The sequence below is a fragment of the Sciurus carolinensis genome, chromosome 8 (assembly GCF_902686445.1).
Source record: "Sciurus carolinensis chromosome 8, mSciCar1.2, whole genome shotgun sequence".
In the NCBI taxonomy this organism is placed as follows: domain Eukaryota; kingdom Metazoa; phylum Chordata; class Mammalia; order Rodentia; family Sciuridae; genus Sciurus; species Sciurus carolinensis.
The window spans coordinates 12,037,479-12,063,767 of NC_062220.1; the positions used below are offsets into that span (position 1 = coordinate 12,037,479).

Consider the following 26,289-nt stretch of genomic DNA (forward strand, 5'->3'; position numbering starts at 1 on the left):
ACTGGGCGGTGGAGAGCGTCCCCCTCCTGCGCAGGCCTCGGTGCCCAGCCTGGAGGATTCTCTGCCCACCCACCGCAGAGGTTTTCGGCCGCTCCCCTCCTCCCGCTGGCCGCCCCCCGCCCCCGCCCCAGTCCCCCTCTGCTCCACTTCTGACGTCACCCACATGCTCTGTGCAGCCTGGCTCTGGGCCTGGGAGCTAAGGAGGGGAGAGGGGAGCCGGCAGCTGACTCCAAGCCTAGTACTGACAGTCTCCGGGAGATCGGAGGACCTTTCGCACACATTGTTCATTTGAAAGAAATCGTGTGAGGCAAGCAGACCAGGACCTAGGAGAAGACAGCACCTGCAGAGAGAGACAGAGACCCGCGAGAGGGGAGGGCGAGAGCGCAGGAGCGCGCATGCGAGGCGCGGGGAGGGAGGAGAGAGAGAAAGGGGGCTTCTCACTGGGGGCAAGGGCTCCTCGATTATGTCCCTCTCCTGAAGTCCCCCAGTGGAAGCGAGCAAATCTGAGTGAGAGAAAAACAGAGCCCCAGGGGGACTCGGGAATTGATAAAGACTGTGATAAGGGAAATGGAAAAAGCAAAGTTTTGAACCTTTACGACTATGGTAATGGGGGAGGATTGACTGGGGGAGGCCTACTAGAGAAGTTTCCAAGATATTAGCAAAAGTCTGGGGGCTTTTGTGTGTTTTTGCTTTTTATTTATTTTATTTTTTTATTTTTACAGACAGCATTTTGATTTTACGCAAATGGGGTACAACTTTTCGTTTCTGTGGTTGTACACGATGTAGATTCACACCGTTCGTGTAATCATACATGTACACAGGGTAATGATGCTCTCAGTCCACCATCTTTCACACCCCCGCTCCCTCCCCCCTCTCATTTCCCTCTACCTAATGTAAAGTTCCTCCATTTTACGTAGCATGGTAAGTATATGCGAATTTACCTAATTTTTTAAAGTTTTAATTATTATTTGAATTTCTCTATCTCTCCATGAGCATTAGCATATTGTTTTATATGCATGAATTAAACAAAATTTTACGTTAAAGTTAAATAAGATTTAGCGCAGATTGTCTAGAATGGAATGCCAAATAAATGACTGGTTAGCTCTGATTCTGGTTAAGTAGAAGTTCATGACATTGAAAAAGATATAAGGCTTATGAGGATTAAGAATCTAAGGCTCATGGAAGAAAATGGTATGAAGAAGATAAAAATCAAGGATCAACATAAAGGATCAAATGTGTGTGCTATTAATGAGTTTTGAAGTTCAAGCTGTTTGCTGAAGAAGTGGTCCTGCCATTGTCCTCACCTTCAAATCCATGGTTCAGTCACCCATCCACAGAACACCTATTCATTCTCCTGGAGAATTCAAAGAACAAAGTGTATTTTATGACCTCAGACACTTACTGTAAATCTCAGAATCTGAAATCAGCTGTAGAAAAGGGTGTGACCCCATCTCCCCTTCCTTACATCTCTCACAGGAAGATCCTGTTAGCATCCCGTGGGATACTTTATGGAAGGAGTAGAAGCTCTGCTCTCGCCCTGAGTTACAGGTTTGCCTGGGTATGTTTTGCTTTGGAGGCGACTTCAGTTGTAGCAAGCTAGAAGAGGCCAAAATGGACCCAGAGGAGAGAAAGCAGAAGCTAGGTCATTCCCTTAGGGAATTCACCAAGTGTGAAGAACAAACAGGAATTCAGGCTCAAAGACAGAGTATTTGGTTCAAAAACCGAATGTTTTATTCACTGATACCTGGTTAAAGTAAGAACAGAACTGGCTACAGAGTTCAAAGAACCCTCAGAGCAGAGGAAACCAGAGATATGGGTGAGCAGATGGATAACCAGACAGGAGGTGAAAGAAGACTTTTAGGGCCAGTGAGACAGGGTCAGTTGATCAATCTACCCAATCTTTTACATACTTAGTCATTTAATATATGTTTACTTGCTCGGTTGTTCTTATATTACCTCAGTGTACTTTTTAATTGTAATAATAATACGTACAGTGTTTCAAAAAGTCCAAGCTTGTGTAAAGATGAAAAAACGATTCACTTCTTCCTTGTCAAGGTTAGCATGTTGAAATGTGGCCTCCATAAATTTTCTCTGACACTTAACAAATGCTCCTATATTTCTGGTTCTTCATTTTTCTATTTACATTTGTGGTTTTGTGTGGCAGTAGCATCCTTGTGGATTTATCTTCAATGCTCTCAGTTTCTGTAAAACTTTCTGGAAGAGGAATCTCCAGAAAGAACAGGTTCACCTTTGAATACAAGTTGCCATTGTCAGTTGCTTTCAAGATTGCAGATGTTCGTGGAAATTGCTCAGATAGTGATATTGTCCCCAGAGCCCTTCCACCATTACACAGCCCTTGTCATCTTCACCTCCTTTCCTCTGTCTCCTCCTCTCTCTCCTAGTTCTTTTATTTATTTGTTTTTTGAAAATCTCATGATAATATGCATTATATTGGTCATTGCCTGATTAGCAACATTGAGCATTTCTTCTTAGAATTGCTCATTTAAATTTTCTCCTCTATGCACACGTTCACTTAGAAGGGTAGTGTTTCTGTAGATAGAAAGATGTAGAAGAGGGAAGGGAAAAGGATAGAGAATGGAAAGAGAATCTGAAATGGAAGCAGGCCCTGTCCAGGGGCACCAGACAGGCTGGAAGCTGCAGGGAGCAGGGAACAGTAGATAAAGCTGGAAAACTTAAGGAGTTGCCAGCCACAGCGGCCTCCCAGACCAGGAGGAGGGAGTCAGATTTTCTCCTGTGGACACCAACGAAGGTCTGGGTTTTTTTTTTTTTTTTTTTTTTTTTTCCCCTTTAGGTCAATGATATGATTAGAGAGGTTTTAAGTAAAAGTAGGAACAGATCCTAGTGAAGTAGAAGCTGAATTGGTTTCATCCAGACATGAATTGATGAAGCCTGAACTAGGCTAATGGTGGCATGATTAGAAAGGCCGGTGATAGGATTGCGTCCAGTTAGATATGAGGACAGGAAGAAGGGACATTCTGTGACTCTGTGGTTTACTCTCCTGGTCATTTGTGGACCCAAGAGGGGCAGAGAAGGAGAAAACTTCTTATTAACCCTGTGTTGGCTCGTCGTATTTTCCCAGTAGCTCTCTGAGATAGGAAGGTAGTTGATGCTTGTGTTTAAGGGCTAGAAGCATCAACCTTCTGCATTGTACTTTAGAAGAGCCATTTTTGAGAGGAAATAATAAATGTAAGACTTCTTTAGTGTTAGAGACCAGTGATAAATGACTTGTGTGCATTTGGTCTGGAACTTGAACTTACGAGTCACCTTGAGATGAAGGCCTTTTTATTCATGGCTGTGGAAGGCACATGCCCAGGCCAAGGACTTGTCAAGGGCCCATCAAGATGCTTGAGAAATGAACATAAGAATCGTTGCACTAATGTTAGCATTAGTCTTAATACTAACTGAAAAATAGGAAAACTATAAAGTCAGAATCAATAAATACTCAATTCATTGTTCATAAAAACTAACATTAGTTTAGATTTATTTTTTTCACTTTGCAAAAATCCCCTATTGTGATTCATATACTTAAATGATCTACTCTTAACCAAATAGTCCAAGTCTATACATAAATTTGTAAGTGCTTATACAATTATGGGAAAGGGTGTTTAACGTGTGTCTTTCCTTTAATCCTCGGGGAAACTTCATGTGATCGATGGGGTGATTCCTACATAACAGATACAGAACTGTGTCTGAGAGGCGTTGCTGGAGTCTCGTAGTCAGCAATCCTGAAACATAGATCCAGACAGCCTTCACTCCTGAGCTTGTCATTGTTTTGCATGACCTCGAGGGCTGGTGTTATGGTTTAAATGCGTCCTTCTTGTCTTCTAAATTGCCAGTGCAGCTGTGCTGAGAGGCAGGGCCTTCAAGAGGTGATTAGGTCATGCGGCTCTGTCCTCAGGAGTCGATCAATGCCATTATCAAGGTGGTGGATTATCAAGTCACAGGAGTGGGTCCCTGATAAAACCATGACCTCGATCCCCTCCCTCACTCTTTTTCACATGTGTTCTCTGCCTTCCGCCTTCCAACATGGGATGACACAGAATAAAGGTCCTTTCCAGGTGTGGGCACCTCAGTCTTGCACCACCCAACCTCTATAATTCTAAGAAATACATCTTTGTTCTTCATAAATTTTCAGCCTCAGGTATTCTGTTATAGTAGCCCAAAATGGACCAAGAAGGGGGCATATTCTCCGCATAAGAAACATAAAAAGAGAAGTAAGGGCCAAAGATGATGGTGGTAATAATAATAATAATAATAATAATTAAAATTAAAATTAAAAAAAAACTTAAGAACTCACATATACCAAGAGGAAATAAGGAAAGGAGAAAAAGTAAGTGGTCTCAGGGCTTGAAGATTAAAAAAAAAAAAAAGGCTACTTGGGCCACATTTAAGGTAGTGAGAGCCTCATGAATAGGAAGAGCAGCTACGTGTGCTGCCACCGTGTTCAGTGAGGACCAGAAGCCCCAGGTGTCCTGATTATGGAGGCGTCTGGTTTTGGAGGACAGTTTCAGTCCAGTGCATGCAGCAGAGGTCAGACTTTGGATCATCCTAGAGGCAGAGCTCATAGTGAAGAAGCGGAGGACACTGAGTTCACATCCACAGACATACTTCCATCCCTCAGCTGTGTCCCAGTACAAGTTAAAATCGGCCATCGTTTCAGAACGTGTTGTTCCTGGCTGTCTGGGACTTCCACCGAAGCCACAAAGGGCTTCTGCTTCCCTCTGATGCAGCCTGAGACTTTGCCCAAAGAACAACTTTCTCTAAGAGCCCAGAAGGTTCATACTTCAGTTGTAACTTGACTGAGCTGAGAGTAATAAAATCAGGGTGGGGGCCAAGAAAGTGGAAGGGGCATCCAGGGACAGCATGTGGCACCAGAGTAGTGTCCCCAGAGACTGCCATATCAAATGACCACAAATAATCTGGCTTAAAGTAACAGGACTTTATTCACTCACACTTACAAGTTCAGAATGCAGGGGACAGCGTGTGGGTTCCTTCTGGAGGTTCAGAGGCAGAATCTATCATGCCGCTCTTTTAGCATCTGGGTTTTGCGGGCTTGGTATTCCTTGTCTTATAGACACGTCACTGTACCCTCTGCCTCCGTCTTCTCATAGCATCTTCCCCTGTTAGTCTGCATCAGTCTGTGTCCAAATTGCCTCTGTATAATATCAGTCAAATCAGACAATCCCCACCCAAATCCAGTATGACGTCATCTCAATGTGATTCCATTTGCAGAAAGCCTTTTTCCAGATAAGTCACATTCATGGGTACTAAGGACTAGGACCTCAAAATACCTCGTTGAGGAACACAATTCCACCTTCATTCCCTACCTCCCGCTCTCTGTTGTTCCCTTCCGTGGTGGAAAAGCCTCGGACTCTCCAACTCTGATTCTTAAGGCTCTAAAGAGGACAGGGTGCAGTGGGGTCCCCTGGACGGCAGACACTAAGAGCTTGAGTCGTTGGGTGGTATCGGACTCATCCTCATAGTTGGGAGAGTTGCCCCAGTTAGTAGAAGAGTGAACACTCTGCTTGTGCTCCATTTCTTTTGCTGGTTTACCCATTCTTCACCAAGCTGAGCCTTTGCTTTCTTCTCTGCAGAAACCCATAGCACCATGGCGACTCCCTCTGCTGCCTTTGAGGCCCTTATGAATGGAGTCACGAGCTGGGATCTCCCAGAAGATGCCATCCCGTGTGAACTGCTGCTTATTGGAGAGGCCTCGTTTCCCGTGATGGTGAATGACATGGGCCAGGTCCTCATTGCTGCCTCCTCTTACGGTCGAGGCCGCCTGGTGGTTCTATCCCACGAGGACTACTTGGTGGAAGCCCAGCTCACTCCCTTTCTCCTCAATGCTGTGGGGTGGCTTTGTTCCTCCCCTGGGGCTCCCATTGGTGTGCACCCATCCCTGGCACCTTTGGTCAAAATCCTCGAGGGCTCTGGAGTAGAGGCAAAAATTGAGCCAGAGGTGAATGACTCCCTGGGAGTTTACTGCGTCGATGCCTACAACGAAACCTTGACTGAGAAGCTGGTCCAGTTTATGAAACGAGGAGGGGGCTTGCTCATCGGAGGCCAAGCCTGGGATTGGGCCAACCAGGGCGATGATGAAAGGGTCCTGTTCACATTCCCTGGGAACCTGGTGACCAGCGTGGCCGGTGTGTACTTCACCGACAACAAAGGGGACACAAGTTTCTTTAAAGTCTCCAAGAAGATGCCCAAGATCCCGGTCTTAGTTAGGTGAGTACCTTACCCCCGTACGGAGTTAGCCTCAGTTTAAGAAGCAGACATGGTTCCTATCTTCAGGTTGCTTCCAGCCCAACAGAAGAAAATGTGTCACTTAGATGTGGATCCACCACATCTCCACGTCCACCACCAACAGCTCAGTTTTTTAAATATTCCTTCTCATGAGAGAGACAAGGTCCTCAATGCTCCAGACCACTTAGATGTTTGATGGGAGAAACTCTGTATTGGCTGTTATATCCCCCAGTGTCCAGCTTAGTAAATTTATGGAGGACTCCAGGGACTGGCAAGCTTAACCCAGGAAGGCTCATGAGAGAAGGCGTACATCAGAAGGATGGAAATGGGAAGTCAAATGTGCTTAGGGTGGAAACAGGAAGTGGGGATTCAGAAGTTAAGACAGCAAAAAATGATGGTACCATATGCTAAGCCTTGAATTTAGGAGAGGAATTTTACCTCTGGGGGCACCAGGTAATTGCAGGTGAGGGTGCAGAGGCAGCTGCACTGGAAGTTCTTGAGAACACTGCCTGGCCTGTTTTGCTCACAGATGGTACTAAACATCTTACAGATTCGTTGGTGCTCACACACATTTGTTGGATGTAAAATTAGGTGAATGAATGAGAATGATCAAAAGCTGCAGTCATCCCAGGTGTAGAAAAAGTACACTGGGCAACACCTATAGTCTACTAAAATTCTCAGCATCCTCAGAACAAAGCACGTGGATATTTTTTACAATAGTCTTTTTTAACTTCCAGTTAACAAGGAAATTTGAGAGTTTTAAAAATCAAGCATCTTCTTGAAATTGTCTCAAAGATAAACATAAGTATGATTCCCTAAGTAATTTGAAAACAATATCTAAGCAGGTATTAATGAGTCTATTAAGAATCTGCACACCCTTGGAGGGCATTGCTAGTTAGAAGTTAGATATTTAGAGAACAAATTAGTAAAACCAAAAGTTGTTAGTTGAAAACAATCAGTAAAAGTGATTAAACTCTAGATTGTCTTAACATGACAAAGAGAAAAAACAAATTATGAATTTCAGGAATGGAGAGTAGAACATTAATAAAGCTTGTGCAGACATTAAAAGGATAATAAGGATTTACTACAACTTTATGCCAATAAATTTGACAACTAAGATGAAATGGACAGATTTCCTGACAGACACAAATTACCAAAATTGGCACAAGAGAAAACATAAAATGCACAAGTTGAATTGTAAATATCCCAACACTAAATGTAGTGTGGCATCCTAGACTGGATTCTAGAAGGCATTAGTGGAAAAACAGGTGAAATTTATACAAACTCTGGAGTTTAGTTAGTAGTATTTGACCAGCTTTAGCTTCTTAGTTTTAACAGCATACCATGGTCACAAAATAGGAACATTAGGGAAAACTGTGTCAAAGGTATATAGAAACACTCTTGTACAATATTTGCAATTTTTCAGTTTTTTTAAATTTCAAAAGAAGAATTTTATTTAAAATGAGAAACAATATGAAGAAAACTTCAGGCCCTGATAGCTTTACAAGTTATTTTATCAAATATTCAAGAAACAAATAATAGCAATCCTACATACAATTCTTCAAAAAAAAAAAATAGAAGAGGAAGAAAATTTTCCAAACTTGATTTATAAACTAGCATTTCTATGATACTGAAACCAGAGAAAAAAATTTTAAGAAAAAGAAAAACACTTTAGAACAATATCCCCCTTGAACATGGATGCGAGTTCTTAGTAATACCATAGATAGAATATAACAGTATATGAAAAGGATAATACATCATAACCAAGTACATACATGGCTGGTTTAATATTCAAACATAAAATTAATTTACCATATCAATAGGAAAAATGAGAAAAAACTTTTCAGTAGATGTATCAAAAATTGACAAAATTTAATATAGAATCATAACAAAATTTCAACAAACTAGGAAAAAAAGGCACTTCCATCTGTTAAGAGGCCTCTAGGTAAAGGCATTCTTAATGGTGAAATACTACATTCTTTCCCCCTAGAAATGGAAAAAAGCAAGGAAAAATACCTGCTCTTAACCCTAATATTCAGCATTGCACTAAAAGTAGTAGCCAGTGCAATAAGGCAAGAAAAAGAAGGTATAGAGATTGGACAATAAGAAATAAGTGTGTTTGTGTGTGTGTGTGTGTGTGTGTGTGTGTTTTGTTTATTTCACACTGCAATAGTTCCCCCTTATCTATGAGGCTTACATACCAAGATTCCTAGTGGATTCCTAAAACCAGATAGTTCTGAATTGTACTTATACTATGCTTTTTCCTATACATACCTTTAATTTATAGGCACAGTAAGAGAATAACAATTAATAAAATAAGGCAATTATACAATACATAGGAAAAAATTAATGTGAATGATGTATCTCTCACATTATCTTATTGTAATGTATTCATCTTTCTTCTTGTGATGATGTGGGATAATACAATGCCTATGCGATGAGATGAAGTGTAGTGAGGGACAAAGGCACTGGTACGTAGTATTACTATGTAAGTGTCATTTGAACACAAGCACAGAGGTACAGCAGCCGTCAATCTGATAGCCAAGATGGCTACTAAGAGACCAATGGTGGGTGTAGCAGAAATACACTGGACAAAGATGATTCATAACCCACCAAGGAGCAGGATGGTTTGAGATTTTATTGTGCGATTCCAAATGGTGCACAACTTAACTAGAGTTTTCCATTTAATATTTCTGGACTGCAGTTAACTCCAGGTAATTGGAACTGCCAAAAGTGAAACCATGGACGGGGTGGGGGATACTGTAGATTTCCTAGAATGCAGAGTGAAGAGAAGAGAAAAATTTCTCCTGTGCTGTTAGAGAACAAATTCCAGCAGTGCCACACACCTGTAATCCCAGCAATTCAGGAGCCTCAGGCAGGAAGATGACAAGTTTGAGACCAGCCTGAGCAACTTAGACCCTGATCAAAATGAAAAAATTAAAAATGTCTGGGGGTGTAACTCAGTGTTAGTGACCCTGGGTTCTCTTTACAGTACTGCCAAAGGGGAGAAAAAAAGGAAAGGAAAGGAAAAAAAAAAAAATTAAAAGGAGATGCAAAGCAAAAACTATTTTAGGCATTTGCTTTGTAAATGAAGAAAAAAAGATGATCTATACTACCTAATTTCAAAACGTCTATCAAGTTGAAGTAATCAAAACACTGTGGTATTGGCATAAGAATAAGAAACAGGCTGGATGGTTCAGAGATAAACTCTCAAATTTATGATCTTTTTTTTTTTTTGATGAAGTAAAAGTGTACTTGGATGAAGTAACCAAGGTAATTCAATGAGGAAAGGATAGTCTTTTTCAACTTATTTTTCTGAAAAAACTGGATAGTGTTATGGGTGACAAAATGAATTCTGACCATTCATTACCCCTTCTCCATACAAAACAAATACTTAGAAATAGATCTAGACCTGAATGCAAAAACAAAAATTCAAAAACTTCCTAAACGAGAGCATAAAAGAAAATATCTGCCACAGTAGGGTAGGCAAAGGTTGACCACGTACATAAGACACAAAAAGTACATGGCCACAAAAGTAATATGTCTGACAGTGGACTTGCATGCACTGTACATAGAGAACTCTTACATCTGGTATTAATAAGACAGCCAGTTAAAGAAAAAAGAAAAATAAAGTAACTTCCTTCACAAAAGCTGCTGGATGGGAAGCCAAAGCCAGTGGAATGCTTCTCAACAACATCGGTCATTAGGAAAATGTAAATTAAAATCACAGAGAAATATGACACACCCTCTAACATTAAAAAATATAGTTAAAATTAAAGACTCACTCTATCGAGTGTTGACAAGAATGTGGAGCAACTGACATTTTTATATATTGCCAGTGGGGACATAAAATGACACAGTGACTTTGGAAAATGACTTAACAGGGTCTACAAAGTTACTGTGCATTTAGCATGCAACTCAGCCATCTCATCCCTGAATCCATGAGAGATCAAAATACGTCCACACAAAAACTTGTACGTTAACATCATGGCAGCAAGTCCCAAATGGGAGGCTACCTAAATTTCCATCAGCAAAATGTGGAACATCCACATAAGAACAAGATACGCAGCAGTAAAGGGGTGACTGACTGGTAGACTCAACAATCTGGATGATTCTCAAAAACTGTTTCTCAGAGAAAGAAGCTGAGCTCAAAAGAGTACATATTTATGATCACATGTACGTGAAAGCCCAGTCTAATCCATATGTATAGAAAGCACATCAGGCTGGATTGAGCATCATAAGGCAAGTGGTAGACTTTTGGGGTGATGGAAATTTGTGTGTGCGTGTGTGGGTTCAAAGTTGTGTTTAAATATTGATGAACATTCAGATCATCTCCATTTCTTGGCTTTTGTGAAAAAATGACCAGTGCAGTGAGCTGTAGACTGCAGCTCTCTACAAGTTGCCGATTCCATTTCCTTTTGGCATATGCCCAGCAGAGGGATTGCTGGGTCCTGTGCTAGTTCCATTTTTAAATTTTCAAGGAGCCCCCAAGTACCAATTTGCATTCGCACCAACAGCATTCACAAGTTGCTCTTAGTCCTTACGGGACAACACTTATTATCTCTTGACTTTTGGGCGACAGCCCCTCTAGCAAGTGCAAGGTAATATCTCATTGTGGTTTTGATTTCCATTTCCTTGATGATCAGTGATGTTGAGCATCTTTGCAGAAATGTGTTGACTGTTTGTTTTTTTGGTATTTACATATATCTGACGAAAAATGCCCGTTCAGGTGCTTTGCCCATGTTTCAGTGGGTTTATTTTCCTTTTGCTACTGAATTGTGTGGCTTCATTAGATGTGCTGGACATTAACCCCCTTGCAGATACGTGGTCTGCACATATTTTCTCCACATTCACGGGTGACTTTTCACTTTGTTGATTGTTTCTTTGACTGTGTGGAAACATGTTAATTGGATGTACCGTCATTTGTTTATTTTTGGCTTTTACTGCCTGAGCTTTTGGTGTAATATCTAAAAAGTCATTGCTAAGGCCAGCATCAAACAGCTTTCCCCCTGTTTTGTTTTAGGAATTTCAGGGTAGGTCTGTTTCGAGTTGATTTTTGTGTGTTCTATGTACAGTTCTTCCTTTTTTCTTCCTTTCTCTTTTTTTGTTGTTTGGTTGGTTGGTGGTGGTTGGTTGTTTGAGATGGGGTCTCACTATGTTGCCTAGACTGGTCTCAAATCCCTGGGCTTAAGTGATCCTTCCACTGAAGCCTCCAGAGTAGCTACATGTACCGTGGTGTCCAGCTGCTTTTTTCTATTAATATATCGTCGTCGTCATTCTCAACAGCACACTGAGGTTTTCCTCATTTTTTACGATGGTGACATCGTATTGAACTCAGTGAAAATACCGTAGTTCATTCGGCCAGTCTCTCAGAAGTGGGCATTTACGTTGTCTTCAACATTTTGCTGTTATGAATAGTATTGAAATTAATAACTCTGCATATGTTGTCGTAGGAACTGGACTTTTGGAGTCGTTATTTTAGTGGTAGAATAAACGTATGTATACTTCTGTTAGAAATTTCCAGTCTTCTCCCATCAAGTTGGTGCCGTTGGCATCCCCAGCCATGGGAGGGCACGCCTGTACCTCCCCAGATGCCCAGAAGCACCGTTGTCTGGCTTGGTGTCTTTTGCTAACTTTGATGGCCAGGAAAGAGTATTCCAGTACAGTTTTAATTTGAATTATTCTTTTTTTAAAATATATTTTTAAGTGGTAGATGGACACAATGCCTTCATTTTATTTATTTTTAATGTGGTGCTAAGGATCGAACCCAGGGCCTCCCATGGGCTAGGCAAGCATTCAATCACTGAGCTACATTGTAATGAGTAATTTTATCAAATATTTTTCTGAAGGTTTAGAGGCCATTTATTATTTGTTATTTGTGAACTGCTTTGTTCCTGTGTTTTGGTCATTTTTCTTGTTGGGTTCTTGGTATCCTTTCCAATTTATGACTTTTTTGCATACTAAGAATATTATCCCTGTATTTATGATTTGTTTACATTTAATTTTTTGAATGTACGTCATATTTTTGCCAAAAATGTTTATCTACAACTAGTCGATTCCATCAGTCTTTTAATGATGACATCTGATTTTGAGTCATGGTTGGCAAGCTTCCCCCACATCCATGTTATTTTTAAAATTACCTGTTTTCTTCTAGTACTTGTATGGCTTTATTTTTAAAATTCACATCTCTCTCTGATGCATTTGGAGTTTTTTCCTGTGTATTGTGTGAAGTGTGGGTTCAGTTTATCTCTTTCCAATTGCCTGACCAGTTGTCCCAACACATTTATAAAAACATTAATCTTTTACCCAATAATGTAAGACACCCCTTTATTATATACTAATATACATATTTACCTTGTGGCTTTTGATTTTTAAATAAACTTATATTTTTCTACCTGATTCGAGATCAATTAATTTAATTTTATCCTTCTAGATAAGAACTTCTATTTGTCCCACTCTCCTATTCATGTCTGGTTTTGGTGAAAACATCTGGTTGGTTTCAACTGGTATTTTTTACTACTTTTACTTGACTTTTTAAAAATGTGCTCTGTTTTTAACATCTATCTCTACTAACTTACCATGGTTGTTCAGTGCCATAGGACTTGATCAGCAATTTAAAAAAAATTTTTTTTGTTACTTTTTCTTTCTTTTTCCTTCCCCTGGCCCCCTCCCCACCCCTCAGTTCCCTCTATGCAATCCAATGTTCCTCCATTCTTCCCTTACCCCTCCCAACCCCATTATGTATCATCATCCACTTATCAGAGAAAACATCGGCCTTTGATTTTTGGGGATTGACTTATTTCACTTAGCATGATATTCTCCAACTCCATCCAGTTACCTGCAAATGCCATAATTCTAACCTTCTTAATGGCTGAATAATATTCCATTGTGTATATATATCACAGTTTCTTTATCCATTCATCTGTTGAAGGCCATCTAGGTTGGTTCCACAATCTAGCTATTGTGAATTGAGCTGCTATAACATTGATGTGGCTGTGTCACTGTAATATGCTCATTTTAAGTCCTTTGGGTATAAACCAAGGAGTGGGATAGCTGGGTCAAATGGTGAGTCCATTCCAAGTTTTCTAGGGAATCTCCATAAGCAGTTTTTAGCATTAGTTATGAATCATACTTCATTCTTGCCCACTGAAGCTTTTTGTAGCCAATTTATTCCTCCTTTGTACTCATTTCTGTCTTTCTGGACTTACAACTTAACCTCGAATCATGTTTTTGGTAGTTTCCTGTGTGGTAATTTTAGTATCCTCATGTGTTCAGAAGTCTTATGTAGCTGAAATCTTTATTCCTTTGTAGGCCATTTGTCCTCACTCTTTGGGATCTATTAAGATTTTCTCTTCACATTTGGGGTTCGTAAGTTTCCTGTAACTAGCTGGATGCTGTGCTTCCCTTTGCTTCTCCTGCTTTGCGATCTGACAGTGACTCTGTTCTCCAGATTCCAGTCTGTTTGCAATCTAAGGAGATGTTCCTCATTTTATGCTCTCTTGTTTCTCTCTGTCCTTTCACTTTGGAACTCCAGCTAGCTAGATGCTGGATCTTCTGATCTAGACCTCCTGCCTGTTAACTCTTTTCTGATAATCATCTTTTTTTTTTAACATAACTGTACAGTACATTTTGAAACACTATACATACATAGAATAAGTATAACTTGTTCCTGTTAGGATCCCATTATTGTAGTTGTACATGATGTGGATTTACAGTGGTCACACATTTATATATGAAGATAGGAAAGTTATGTCTGATTCATTCCACTTCTTTCCTATTACAAGCCCCCCTCCCTTCCCTTCATTCCCATTTGGCTAGTCCAATGAACTTCTAATCTTCCCCTCCCTTTTGGTGATTTAGCATCGACATATCAGAGAGAACATTCTGCCTTTGGTTTTGGGGGAGTGGCTTATTTCACTTAGTATGATATTCTCCATTTCCATACATTTACCAGCAAATTCCATAATTCCATTCTTTATGGCTGAGTAGTATTCCATTGTGTATATATGCCACATTTCCTTTCTGATAATCATCTTTTTGACCTAGAGAGCTGCTCTCCAAAGACACACTTTGCTCAACTTCCTACTGTACTTATTCTCAGTAGTTAACCAGGCCAAGACTTACTTTTCTTCCCCTGTGTTCAAACTGAGATTATCTATTTGGCAATTCATTTTTATTGTAATTAATAACTTTTTATACCAGCCTGTTACTTTTTTAATAACATTTTTTTTCTTAAAATTTACCACTGATAGACCACACATCTTTAGAGCTTCCCTTTTCTGGATCACTGCTATTTCCACGGAAGTTGATTTTCTCTGTCTTTAGTTTGGTGCTCCTCTTTCATGCTTTCAGTTATCAACGAGTATTCAGAGATTATTTCCTATTTAAATTCTGAATAGAAAGTGAAATTCTAGACTGATCATTGTTGCTTTCTGCAGTGCATTTCTCAGCGCACATGATAGTCCTGGTCCTCTCACTTTCCGGATCTTCTCTTGCACACACATGCAGCTCCAGATCCTTCTGTTCCCAGGATCTCTAAGCCGTCACTTCCATTCACTTCATATTCTCTATCAATACCCCCCTGTCCTACTTTGCAGTATGAATTTTTATTTTAATAACTTTTGTTTCATTTCAGAAGAGGGTGAGAAAGAGAAAAACCCAACTGAAACTTTTTTAAATTATGGAATTATTAGTTAACATCTCCTATATATAAGCATGACTATTGGGATCGAACTCAGATAGTGACCTTATCTAGATGAAATTCTAGAGACTTGGGGTCTGAGTGTCAGCTTTGCATCTTACCTTTCTCATCTTGTCAGGATAGCTGGTGGAGCAATTCTCATGCTGATACATTAATTTAGACCACAGTAACCCACCTTTTCACTGACTGCATTTATTAAAAAAATGAATTGCATGAAATTTATAAATAGAAGTCCTCATAAGATTAAAACATTTTTCATTTAATTTTGCATACATACTTAAAGTACTAAAAGTTTAAAAACATTTTTTAATAATTATCAAATTAGGGATAGGCTGTCTAGGTGATGCTTGAGAAAAATACATGTCTCCAAAAATACATGTCTCCAGAATATTCTACTTGGCCTAGCTAATGACTTCTACTGTCTTTAGGCAGGTGATTATGGGAAGCAAGATTATAAGCATAAGGATATTTGGTGAGCCTGGAATCAGAGCAAGAAGAACTAGTTGATGATTTTAGTGGTTAGTGCTTCCGGGAGAGGGAGCCTCATCTCTAAATCGTGAGGTGATGCTTTATCTTCTGGAAAGGATCTGCTGTGAGGACCACGGTTTTCCCGTCCGTTACTTAGAGTTCTGCCAGCCGCAGAGCATACAGCATCAACAGTGTGAATATGTTATCCACTGTCCTCCATTTTTTTGGTGTTTCCTCAAAGCTGCCTTCTGACCACACAACTGGCATAGCCTTACCTAAGAAAATGGTAGAACCAACTCTGGAATCTTAAACTTACAGAGGTCACCCTACCCTCAATAATCCCACTAGGTGTCCCGTGCTCCATCTCCCAATTATGGGTGTCCTGAGCTCCTGTAAAGATGGGTTACCCATTGAAAGTAAACCATGGTGCTAAGCAAAACCCCATAGCATGTGTGACAGCCATTGGGCAGGCAGTGGTGGGCTGGGGTTCCAGATGTGGGCAGGCAAGTCCTCTTGGGTCAGGTAGCAGCGGCTCACAAGAGTTAAGGCCAGTCAACTGTCCTGCCCCACCATTTGACAGAGTAATGATTCTTCACTAGTGCCCCTAGTTTGGCTTTCTGGGGAAAATTAGTTGCATAAAATTTGTAAAGAAGACTCCTTATAAGAATAGAACCATGATTTGCCATTAGTTTTTATATGACATGTAAAGTGCTGAAATAAACTTGAACTTCAGTCTAGAATATTTAAGGTCTAGTATTGAGTAAGCCACGCAGGACTTCCTTTGCAATGTTCCTATGGAGAAATTGTGCTCTAAAAATGTGCAGAGCAGAATTCATGCCGAGTCTTTCTGTCCTCCTTCTAACACATCTCCACACCCCGGGAGGTCGGCTGTGCCCACTCTGTTCTCCTGACTCTCCTGCAAGATGTGAACTATGGACATAGCACAGGCAACGGGTCTCTAGCCCTGCTGTGCTCACGTGCTGCCCAGAGGCCTTGTGCAGAGCCCTCCTCTAATCCAGAGTGCCTGTGTCCTTTGCAGTTGTGAAGATGACCTCTCCGAGGACAGAGACGAGCTCCTGCATGGGATTTCAGAGCTGGACATCAGCAACTCGGATTGCTTCCCCTCCCAGCTGCTAGTGCACGGGGCCTTAGCCTTTCCCCTGGGGTTAGATTCCTACCACGGCTGTGTGATAGCAGCTGCCCGCTATGGCCGGGGTCGGGTGGTTGTCACTGGCCATAAGGTGTTGTTCACGGTAGGGAAACTGGGCCCCTTTCTGCTCAATGCGGTCCGCTGGCTGGATGGGGGCCGCAGGGGCAAGATCGTGGTGCAGACGGAGCTGAGAACGCTGAGCGGCCTGCTCGCGGTGGGCGGCATAGACACCAGCATTGAACCCAATCTGACCAGCGATGCGAGTGTCTATTGCTTCGAGCCCGTGAGTGAAGTGGGGGTCAAGGAGCTGCAGGAGTTTGTAGCGGAGGGCGGGGGTCTGTTCGTCGGAGCCCAGGCCTGGTGGTGGGCCTTCAAGAACCCAGGAGTGTCCCCTTTGGCTCGATTCCCGGGAAACCTCCTCCTCAACCCCTTTGGCATCAGCATCACAAGCCAAAGCCTCAACCCAGGGCCCTTCCGTACCCCAAAAGCGGGGATAAGGACCTATCACTTCCGCTCCACCCTGGCTGAGTTCCAGGTTATAATGGGCAGAAAGAGAGGGAATGTGGAGAAGGGCTGGCTGGCAAAGCTGGGCCCGGATGGTGCAGCCTTCCTCCAGATCCCCGCCGAAGAGATCCCTGCCTACATGTCCGTGCACCGGCTGCTGAGGAAGCTGCTCAGCCGCTACCGGCTCCCCGTAGCCACCCGGGAGAACCCCGTTATCAATGACTGCTGCAGGGGAGCCATGCTCTCCCTGGCCACTGGTCTGGCCCACTCTGGAAGCGACCTCTCTCTGCTGGTCCCAGAAATCGAAGACATGTACAGCAGCCCCTACCTGCGCCCGTCTGAGTCGCCCATCACCGTGGAGGTCAACTGCACCAATCCAGGTATGAAGGGCACTTGGGAGCGCGGTGTCTTGGGACGGGATCTGCATGTGACTGCAGCACCTGATTTTGGGGGTCTGACCTCTGCAGCCGACTGCCTCTATCCTCTGACATTTACTTTGGGGCTGAGGCCTGGGGGGCCGTTTGGAAGAGATCAGTCAGGGTAGCGCAGGACGGAAAGGGTGTGCAGAGCTTCTGAAGTGTCTGTGGAGTGCCAGGTTGGGTGGAGTCACGGAGGAGGGATAAAGACGCCCTTCTGCGTTTTTGTCAGGCACCCGATACTGCTGGATGAGCACCGGGCTCTACATACCTGGAAGGCAAATCATAGAAGTCTCGTTGCCGGAATCTGCTGCCTCCGCAGATCTGAAGGTGAGGCCACGCCCTGCTCACCCCATAACAGTGACCAAGTCTCTTGCCTTCCCTGCTGGCATTATATTTGGTCCTCATAAAACCCTACCCGCATACAGGGCACGTATTTATGCCCACATTATAAAGATAAGCCAACTGCATTGCACACGATATATAGACTGAAACATAGCTCAGGACTCAAAACTAGCCAACTTCTGACTCTGAAGCGTTGCCCTTGTGACTTATGTCAGAGAGGAGGAATGAGAGGCATCAAATGGAAGTTAATCTGCCTCTCCACAGGGGTTGACTAAATCTCAGTGCACTTTCTGTGTCCCTGTATTCCTCCATTGTAGAACAAGCTCTCGGACCCTGGCTTCTTCCCGGTGACACCAAAGATGGTTCCTCGATTGCCCAGGTCCACACTCTGCTTTTCCTCTTCCATATGCAGATACCTCTTTTGTGAAATAAATTTGTCCTCCTGCTCTATCTCCCCCGATGGTCAGTGGATAGTGGAGCCTGGTCTGCCCCTCTCTATCCTGCAACCTGTGTCACATAAACCAGGGGAAATAATTTCAAGGGCTGGAGTCATTTCCACTTCCCAGGAAAGGGGTCCTTGGAGAGAGGGGTGGGATTGAACCAACCCTGCACTGCATCAGCTGGATCCCAGAGCTCATACCAGGCCACTTTCCGACCTGAAAAACATAGGGTCCCTTCACTGTCTCGCCAGTGCCAGGGCCGCCACTACAGAATCTGCAGCCTAGGACCCTCTTACACAGACACCAGGGGACCATTTGTGGAGTCAGCGCTCCTTGGAATTTACCTTACTGGTCACTCCTGCTGCTCCTTACATGAGTGCTCTGCGCAACCCACTGTACAGCTGTTGGAATCCCTTGCAAGAACAATTCACCCATAATTAGTCCACGTGACCTGAGGAGTGCTGCAATTTCATGGGGCCATCTGACACAACTCATCCACGGTCCATGGGGACGTGGCCCAGTGACCCTGCCTGAGCCCCCACCTCCTGGACTCTCCTTCCACCTCACACGCCCTGTCATGACTCTGTTGGGGGGAATTTCTCTGCTCCAGATACAAATTGGCTGCCACACGGATGACCTGACCAGGGCCAGCAAGCTGTTCCGAGGCCCCTTGGTCATTAACCGGTGCTGCTTGGACAAACCCACGAAGTCAATCACCTGCCTCTGGGGGGGTCTCCTCTATATCATCGTGCCTCAGAGCAGCAAACTGGGTTCTGTGCCCATCACCGTTAAGGGGGCCGTGCACGCCCCCTACTACAAGCTGGGTGAGTGGAAGTGCGGGGTGCATCCTGAGGGAAGGGGAGGAGCTGGGGTGAGGAAGGGCTTGGGTACTGTCTGGTGGAGGAGGAGAGACACAGCCTGGGGGAAGGAGGGCGGCCTCCTTAGACCCCGCATTGAGGTCAGGAGATAAAGCTCATGCCACATTCATGGGGACTTGATGGGAAACAGAAGACGGACGTGGTTGCTCATGACCTTGGCGTTCCCCTCCTGGGGTCTGAGTTGTATGTCTTAACTTAAGGTATTGGGAAAGCATGTTCCAAGCCCCGCTGACTCTCTTCTAGGGGAGACGACCCAAGAGGAGTGGAAGAGGCGTATCCAGGAGAATCCAGGTCCCTGGGGAGAGCTGGCCACCGACAACATCATCCTGACGGTGCCCACTGCAAACCTGCGTGCTCTGGAGAACCCTGAGCCGCTGCTCCGCCTCTGGGATGAGGTGATGCAGGCGGTGGCACGACTGGGAGCTGAGCCCTTCCCCTTGCGTCTGCCTCAGAGGATCGTCGCTGACGTGCAGATCTCCGTCGGTGGGTGCCCTGAGCAGCCAACCCCAAACGCCTTTCTTTCCACAGCAGGCAGCCAGGAGGGTCCAAACGCTTTGTTAGCAAGACACGTAGATGTGCTCCTTGCTATTTAAATAGATAGGGAAAAGGTTATGTAAGAAATAAATAGCCATGTCCGTCAGCATGTCAAGAGATGTCATCAAAGCTATCAAGGGATGCTACCTAATCCTTCACAGGTGTCCAAATGGAGACATCAGTGAGCGGGTGGAGACAGCAGACTGCCTTGACCTAGCTGAGTCACTGAGAAGACACTGAATGAAGAGCCCCGAAAATGGATGGGGCTCAAAGAACCCTAGAAACTTTTCTAGACCCTCATTTTCTTGAGTTGCATAAATAACCAGTGTGAAGTCGTGTCCAGGTGGGCAGCCCCGTATCCAACAATGAGAGGAGGAACCACTTGCAGAAAGTTCTGAATTTTGAGAAAAACAAATAAATAATGGCACAAGTTCACATGAATAAGAAACGCTCATAAAAACAGAGAACTGCATCAGGGGCATGAATGGCTCTCCGCAACCTGCAGCCCCTCCCGTGGCCCTGCTGCAAGTCAGAGAGCGGTTGAGAGCGTCCTTAGGAAGCAGGGCGGGAGAAGGAAGGCCCGGAGGGAGGATCCTGGGCGTGGATTGCCCCGCCCCACCCAAGCCTTCCGGTGCAGGAAGTCGCCTGGGCTACTCAGGGTTATTGAGGAGAAATGGTTTAGAGAAGTGTCGCGAGCTGGGCGGGAGGACCCTGACCCTCCCTCTCCCTCCGGTGTCCCCAGGCTGGATGCACGCCGGGTACCCCATCATGTGCCACCTGGAGTCGGTGCAGGAGCTCATCAACGAGAAGCTCATCAGAACCAAGGGCCTGTGGGGCCCGGTGCACGAGCTGGGCCGCAACCAGCAGCGGCAGGAGTGGGAGTTCCCGCCGCACACCACCGAGGCCACCTGCAACCTCTGGTGCGTTTACGTGCACGAAACGGTCCTGGGCATTCCGCGGGGCCGCGCCAACATCGCCCTGTGGCCCCCAGTGCGGGAGAAGCGAGTCCGGATCTACCTGGGCAAGGGGCCCAATGTGAAAAACTGGAACGCGTGGACTGCGCTGGAGACCTACTTACAGGTACCCAGCAGGGCGTGGCGAGGGGAGGGAGCCGCACGGTGGGGACCGATAGGGCCAAGGGCCACATGATCCTCTAGCCACCCGGGAGACCCCACTACTGTCTGCCGCCCACACTCGGCCATGGGAGACTCGGACAAGGCCAAGTGTAGAGCCCTGTGGGATGAGGCCTCTCGGTCCTCACTTTGCAGGACCCTGGAGTGGACTTAGTAGCCTCAGCTGCACCCCAGGGAGGTGAGAAATCTTAAAACCCGTGGGGACGACACGGTGCTATAAAATATACTCTCACGGGCCCTAAAGCCAGACATACCTACGATTGAAGCCAAGCTTCCCACCGAAAAGTTAGCACCAAACCCCCCTGACATGCACCACTCCTGGCCAGGGCTGTCTTCCCTCATCTGAGCACATCTCCGCCTCCCCAAGACCCGGCTGTGCCTCAGACCCCGCCTCACGGAGGCAATCCAAGCCTCCTCGAGGCCCTGGGCTTTGCCTCTGGATTTCTGCGGGAAGCCCCGGCTCCCTGCCTTCAGAGCCTAGGTCAGTTTCTGGCTCCCGCGCAGAGGCCAGGCTCGCTCTATTCTGGTTCTTCCACCTGCTCAAGTTCCTCTCTGCTCGTTCTCACTGCCAGGGGAATGGTGTGAAATATCGGGGAAGCTCAGTTTTCACCTTGTTGTTAGGGACCCAGCACGTTCCTGGTTAGGGACCGCCTAATGCCTCTGTACCCAAAACTCTGAAGTCCCGGCCAGCATGGCCTCCAGGCAGTGGCCTTGGGGCGGCTGCCTGTTTCTAAGACTGTGACCTATTAGTGCTGGCTAACCAGACTATCCATGGTCTTCTGCTTCTACCTGAGTCATTCCCCTGCCCCCAAAAGCCGTTTCAGTAGCCTTGTGAGCTGACAGACCTGTGATCAATGAGGGCTGCAGCATAGGGGTGAGTTTCCCACCTGCTGGAGTTTGACTTGCTAACTATGAAAGCTAACGAGGATGGGGCCGCTTCAGTCGGTTTTAAGGTCCCGTGTAGCATCCCATCATTACTTCCGTGATCTTGTGAGTTAGATGAATAATGGTATTGGTAGAAGATACCAATTTTAATTATTGCAGTGATCACCCCAACTGTGACCCACCATCGGCTTTGTGGCAAGCACAAGCCCCAAGGGCCTTCTTAAGGCCAGAAAGTGGGAGAACAGCTGTGAGACCTGCGTGCAGAACAGGAGAGCAGGCCAAGGGTAGGAACGGAGCTTCTGCTCAGGGAGGTGAACACACTAGGCTCACTGGTGGTGTTTGCTGGGCCCTCTTGTTGTAGGTAGGACGTCTCACCTGGTTCTGTCTTTCTCTTTCTAGCTCCAGGAAGCCTTTGGCTGGGAGCCATTCATCCGTCTCTTCACAGAGTACAGGAACCAGACCAACTTGCCCACAGACAATGTCGACAAAATGAATCTGTGGGTCAAGATGTTCTCCCACCAAGTGCAGAAGAACCTGGCTCCGTTCTTTGAGGCCTGGGCCTGGCCCATCCAGAAGGAAGTGGCTACCAGCCTGGCCTATCTGCCTGAATGGAAGGAAAATATTATGAAATTATACCTCCTCACACAGATGTAAGGAGTGCCCATCGAGGTGGCAGGTAGAGAGGTTTGGGGAGGTAGGCAGAGGTGGGGATTCAGTCCTCACCTCTGTCTGCCAGGGTCTGGCCCTGTCCTCTTAGCTCACTGCCTGTGTCTTACTACTGACTTCTGTCTCTAGGAAGTGGGTTAAGAACACAGCAAAAAGTGAAGTCAGCATCTCTCGGGAACAAAGCCTCTGTCCATGGTCCCGCTCCTCGGCCCTCAGGCGTCAGGTTCCCTTGTGACTGGGATCAGCCCAGTCCTGAGAGCTTGGGCACCAGTTTCTAGACCTGCCCTTGGTATATGGCCATAGCCCATAGATGGTGACGCTTACTTTGACATCCTGAGGACTCTCTCTGGGCTTTTATTTTTGACTAGTTGTTCTAAAAGCCTGGTGATAGAAGGTTAGCGCACCAATCTACCACAACAGCTAGATAGCGCTCGGATGACTCGTGTATTTTGTGTCTTGCATCGTTTTCAAAGCACTTTAAAAGCAGTCTGGTACAGCAGGAAGAGCCCAGAACTAGGGTTTGCTCTTGGGAAAGTCATTTGATGCTGCACTCTGATTTTCTTGTGTATGCAATGGGGATAAAAATCCCTGTCTCGCAGGGTTGTCATGAAGACTCAGAGTGATAATTTTGAAGCTTTGTAATCTCTATAATGCATGCCATTTAAGGGATCGGTGTGCAGAATAATGAGTTCACTGCTTCCCACTCTCTTCCCATAGCTTAGTGATTAGGATCATCATTCCAATTAGTAAACTCCTTGGGTCCAAATCCTGGATCTTCCATCTGTTGGTCCTGGCAAGTTCCTGCACTTCTCTGTGACTCAGTTTTCTCATCATAAAAATGGGATCCATTTCACAGAATTATTGTAAGGATTCAACTTTCACCTAGCTCTAAAAGTCATTAGAATAGTACCTGGCAGCTAGTAGTTTTAAAGAGAACATTAGCTGCCATTGTTATTATCTGATTATCTCAGAATTATTTTAGAAGTAGACTTCAGTGTAGATGGAGTTTATTAGATACAGTCATAATTTTAAACAGATGCATAAAATATAAAAATTATATGTATTAATGATATATCCTGCATAGTTTCAGAATATGTATTTATTGTGCATTTAAATGAGGTTAAACATATCCGTTGCCTCAAATGTCTATCATTCCTTCATGGTGAAAACATTCAAAATCCTTTCCTCTGGCTTTTTAAGGTATTCAGTATATAATTATTACCTATCATATCTCATCCCATGTTTTATACACCAGCCTCTGAAAGGATTGTGGTACATTGTTTTGTGAACCCAGGGAAGGACTCGGAATTCACATTGGGGGCCTTTCAAAACTACTTACAGTTTGGTCTCTTTACTCAGTTCTATGTTTCAGGAATAGAAAGGAATCAAAGGAATAAAAAAAGGAATTCATTTCCATTTTTGGTTAAATCAAGAGTGAACGTCTTGAAAGAAAAACAAAGCAAAACAATTTCATGATGGTGTCTGTCCTTAGCCAACAAATAGTAGACATCAGCTTCCTGATGGAATTCACGTGCCCCAGTAACACAGACTCAGTCACTCTTGAGTTACCCACCAAACTGCCTACAGAACTTCACTTTGGAACAAGATAACTAGATCGAGCTCATCCAACTTATTTAAATATCATATGCTCATAGTCTCCTGTTTTCTTCTAATTTGTCCAGAACTCTTCATTTCTTTATAACTTTTCAGTCTCCAAGGCCGGTGTGCACATCCAGACAGTTTTCCTTTAGCTCAAGTTTATTTTCTTGTACCCTAATTGGTAAATGAGTGACCATGTAGAAAATAAGATTTGAAATGCACACTGTTTTCCTCTGGATTTCGGCATCATTCCACTTCTCCCTCCTAGAATTACTTCCCCTTATTCCACAAATATCTACTGTCCAGGTCCTTTAAACATAGATGCTGAATATTCATTCTACATTTAAAATAACTGTTGTCAATTGTGGGTTGTTGAGTGTGGCAGGTCCTGTACTAATTCTTTTCTATAGATTTGTTTCACTTAATCTTCACCATAATTTTATGAAATGGAAAGTATTCTCACTCCCATCTTATGAATGAAAGGACTGAATTTCACAGAGATTCAGTAAATTCTCTAAAGCTGTATTGCTAACAAGTAGATCTGGGATTTGAACCCAGGCATTCTGATTACAGAATGGGGGTTTATAACTACAGTGCTGAATGGCCAGATAAGTGAGTAAATTAAGAAACCAACCAGCCAGCAGAGGAAGCTTTCTGTCCCTGCTTGCTAGCGCTTTGGCTCCTTATCAGAACAGAAGTTCCTTTGTTGAACCCCAATGCCAGCACACAGGAAGGACTTAAGGTACCCTCCTGAGGTGCTTCCCAGGCAGTGCTGGGGTGAGTGCTGTGGACCAAGCAACTCTTTCAGCTTCCAGGTTTTTAAAGTTCCAGTCCTTGTCCCCAGGGTTCCACGAGAGCAGTCTCTAGTTCATTGGATTTGAAATGGTGGGCTATTTTGATAAAGTACCTGACTCCCGGAGTCCCACATATTGCATATTCTCAGAGAGGAAATTAGATGCTCCATCTTTTAGGATGAAATTGTATCTGTCCTCGCCCCTTTTAATTTAGCTGTAAAGCCCGGGGATCTTTTAAAAATACAAAGTTATCCATGTTACTCCCCTGTCTGAAGCCTCCAGTGGGACTCCAGCTTAAGATGATGGACTGAACATGTCAGTTTACCTCCCCTCCCTCCCCAGGCCCCACTGAAATTGAAGCCAAGAGACAGGAAGAGAATCGGCACATCTCGGCAAAGACAAAGGCAATTTGGTGATACATGAAGACGATCTCAACACCTTTCTGGAAGAGGAGAAATGGAAGCAGCTTGGTCAGAGTGAAGGTACCTTTCAGACAGAATAGAAGCTGATCTGAGCAACATGACCCCAAAGAGACTCAGCATCAAAGGAGTCCATCAACTAAAGAACCGTACCTGTTGTGTAATAGCCCCATCCTCCCCGCCCCCTGTGCGCAGAGCACGGCAGCCTGCTGTCGGTGCCAGTTAAAGATTCCGCGTTGTTGTTGTTGTTGTCATTGTCGTTTGTATAAAGAAATTGAATAAACTTCCTGAGGAGAGGTAAGAGTTGGTGCTCCAAATAAAATTACCCTTTTTGTGGAAAGAAGTGCCCCCCCCCAGCCTATCAGCTAATTCTCTTCCGAGAGTCGAGACCCCTACTCAAGAGCCCAGGGCTTCCATGCAGAGAAGAGGCTTGCAGAGCTGTCCACGTGACAGCAGAGGAAACCCACGCCAGTGCCCATCAGAGTCAGTAGTTAACACTGATTGTCAAATGTGAGCTTTGAGCTAGGAATTCCCAGACATAGAGAGCAGGAGGCCAGAGCAGGGAGGAAGTGTGAGAAGAATAACCACGAAGAATTAGGGGTGTTGAACATGCCGTGGACTCTGGAGGAAACAAAGGTAGGGCGGAAAGAATAACTGAAAATTCTAACAATCCCTTCAGAGAGATTTGAGGTGTACTAGTAAACTGGTAATGGAATACTAGGAAGAAAAGCTCTGAGGATAGCAAGAGCCCCGGCAAAACAAAATCGGACTCAAAAGTACTCAGTGAACAGGCTGGAACATGAGGTTGAGAGTCTCCCCAGATGTAGAGTAAAAAGGAGAAAATATGAAGGAAGGAAGCAGACCTAGACAATCAATAGTAACTACTAGGCAGTCCCAGAAAGGAGAATGTAGAAATAAAAAGAAGAGCAGAAAGAACAGGTTGAGGAACCCCAGTGCTACCTATACCTAGACAACCTTCTGAAATTTTGGAATATTAAGAAACATGTCCAAGGAGAAAAAAAATTTAGTTCAACTAAAAAAAAAAAAAAAAAAAAAAACAGGATGAGAAATAAGCAGATCTTTCATCAGC

General features: G+C 44.3%; 1 protein-coding gene across 4 annotated transcripts in view; it reads left to right on the forward strand.

Annotated features, from left to right (window-relative positions):
- Positions 1-25,502, forward strand: part of LOC124990799 (TRPM8 channel-associated factor 1) — a 46,727-nt gene extending 21,225 nt beyond the window's left edge. For 2 of the 4 annotated variants that reach the window (XM_047561195.1, XM_047561194.1), the window contains exons 2-9: positions 5,616-6,249; positions 16,476-17,470; positions 17,739-17,836; positions 18,902-19,115; positions 19,413-19,652; positions 20,446-20,783; positions 22,121-22,371; positions 25,123-25,502. In XM_047561195.1, coding sequence (XP_047417151.1) covers positions 5,630-6,249; positions 16,476-17,470; positions 17,739-17,836; positions 18,902-19,115; positions 19,413-19,652; positions 20,446-20,783; positions 22,121-22,371; positions 25,123-25,132 — 2,766 coding nt within the window. In that variant the 5' untranslated portion in view covers positions 5,616-5,629 and the 3' untranslated portion in view covers positions 25,133-25,502. Of the gene's footprint in view, positions 1-1,476; positions 1,559-5,615; positions 6,250-16,475; positions 17,471-17,738; positions 17,837-18,901; positions 19,116-19,412; positions 19,653-20,445; positions 20,784-22,120; positions 22,398-25,122 lie in introns of all 4 variants that reach the window. The other 2 variants (XM_047561196.1, XM_047561197.1) reach the window with 2 other exon arrangements.
- Positions 25,503-26,289: the final 787 nt, after the last annotated feature.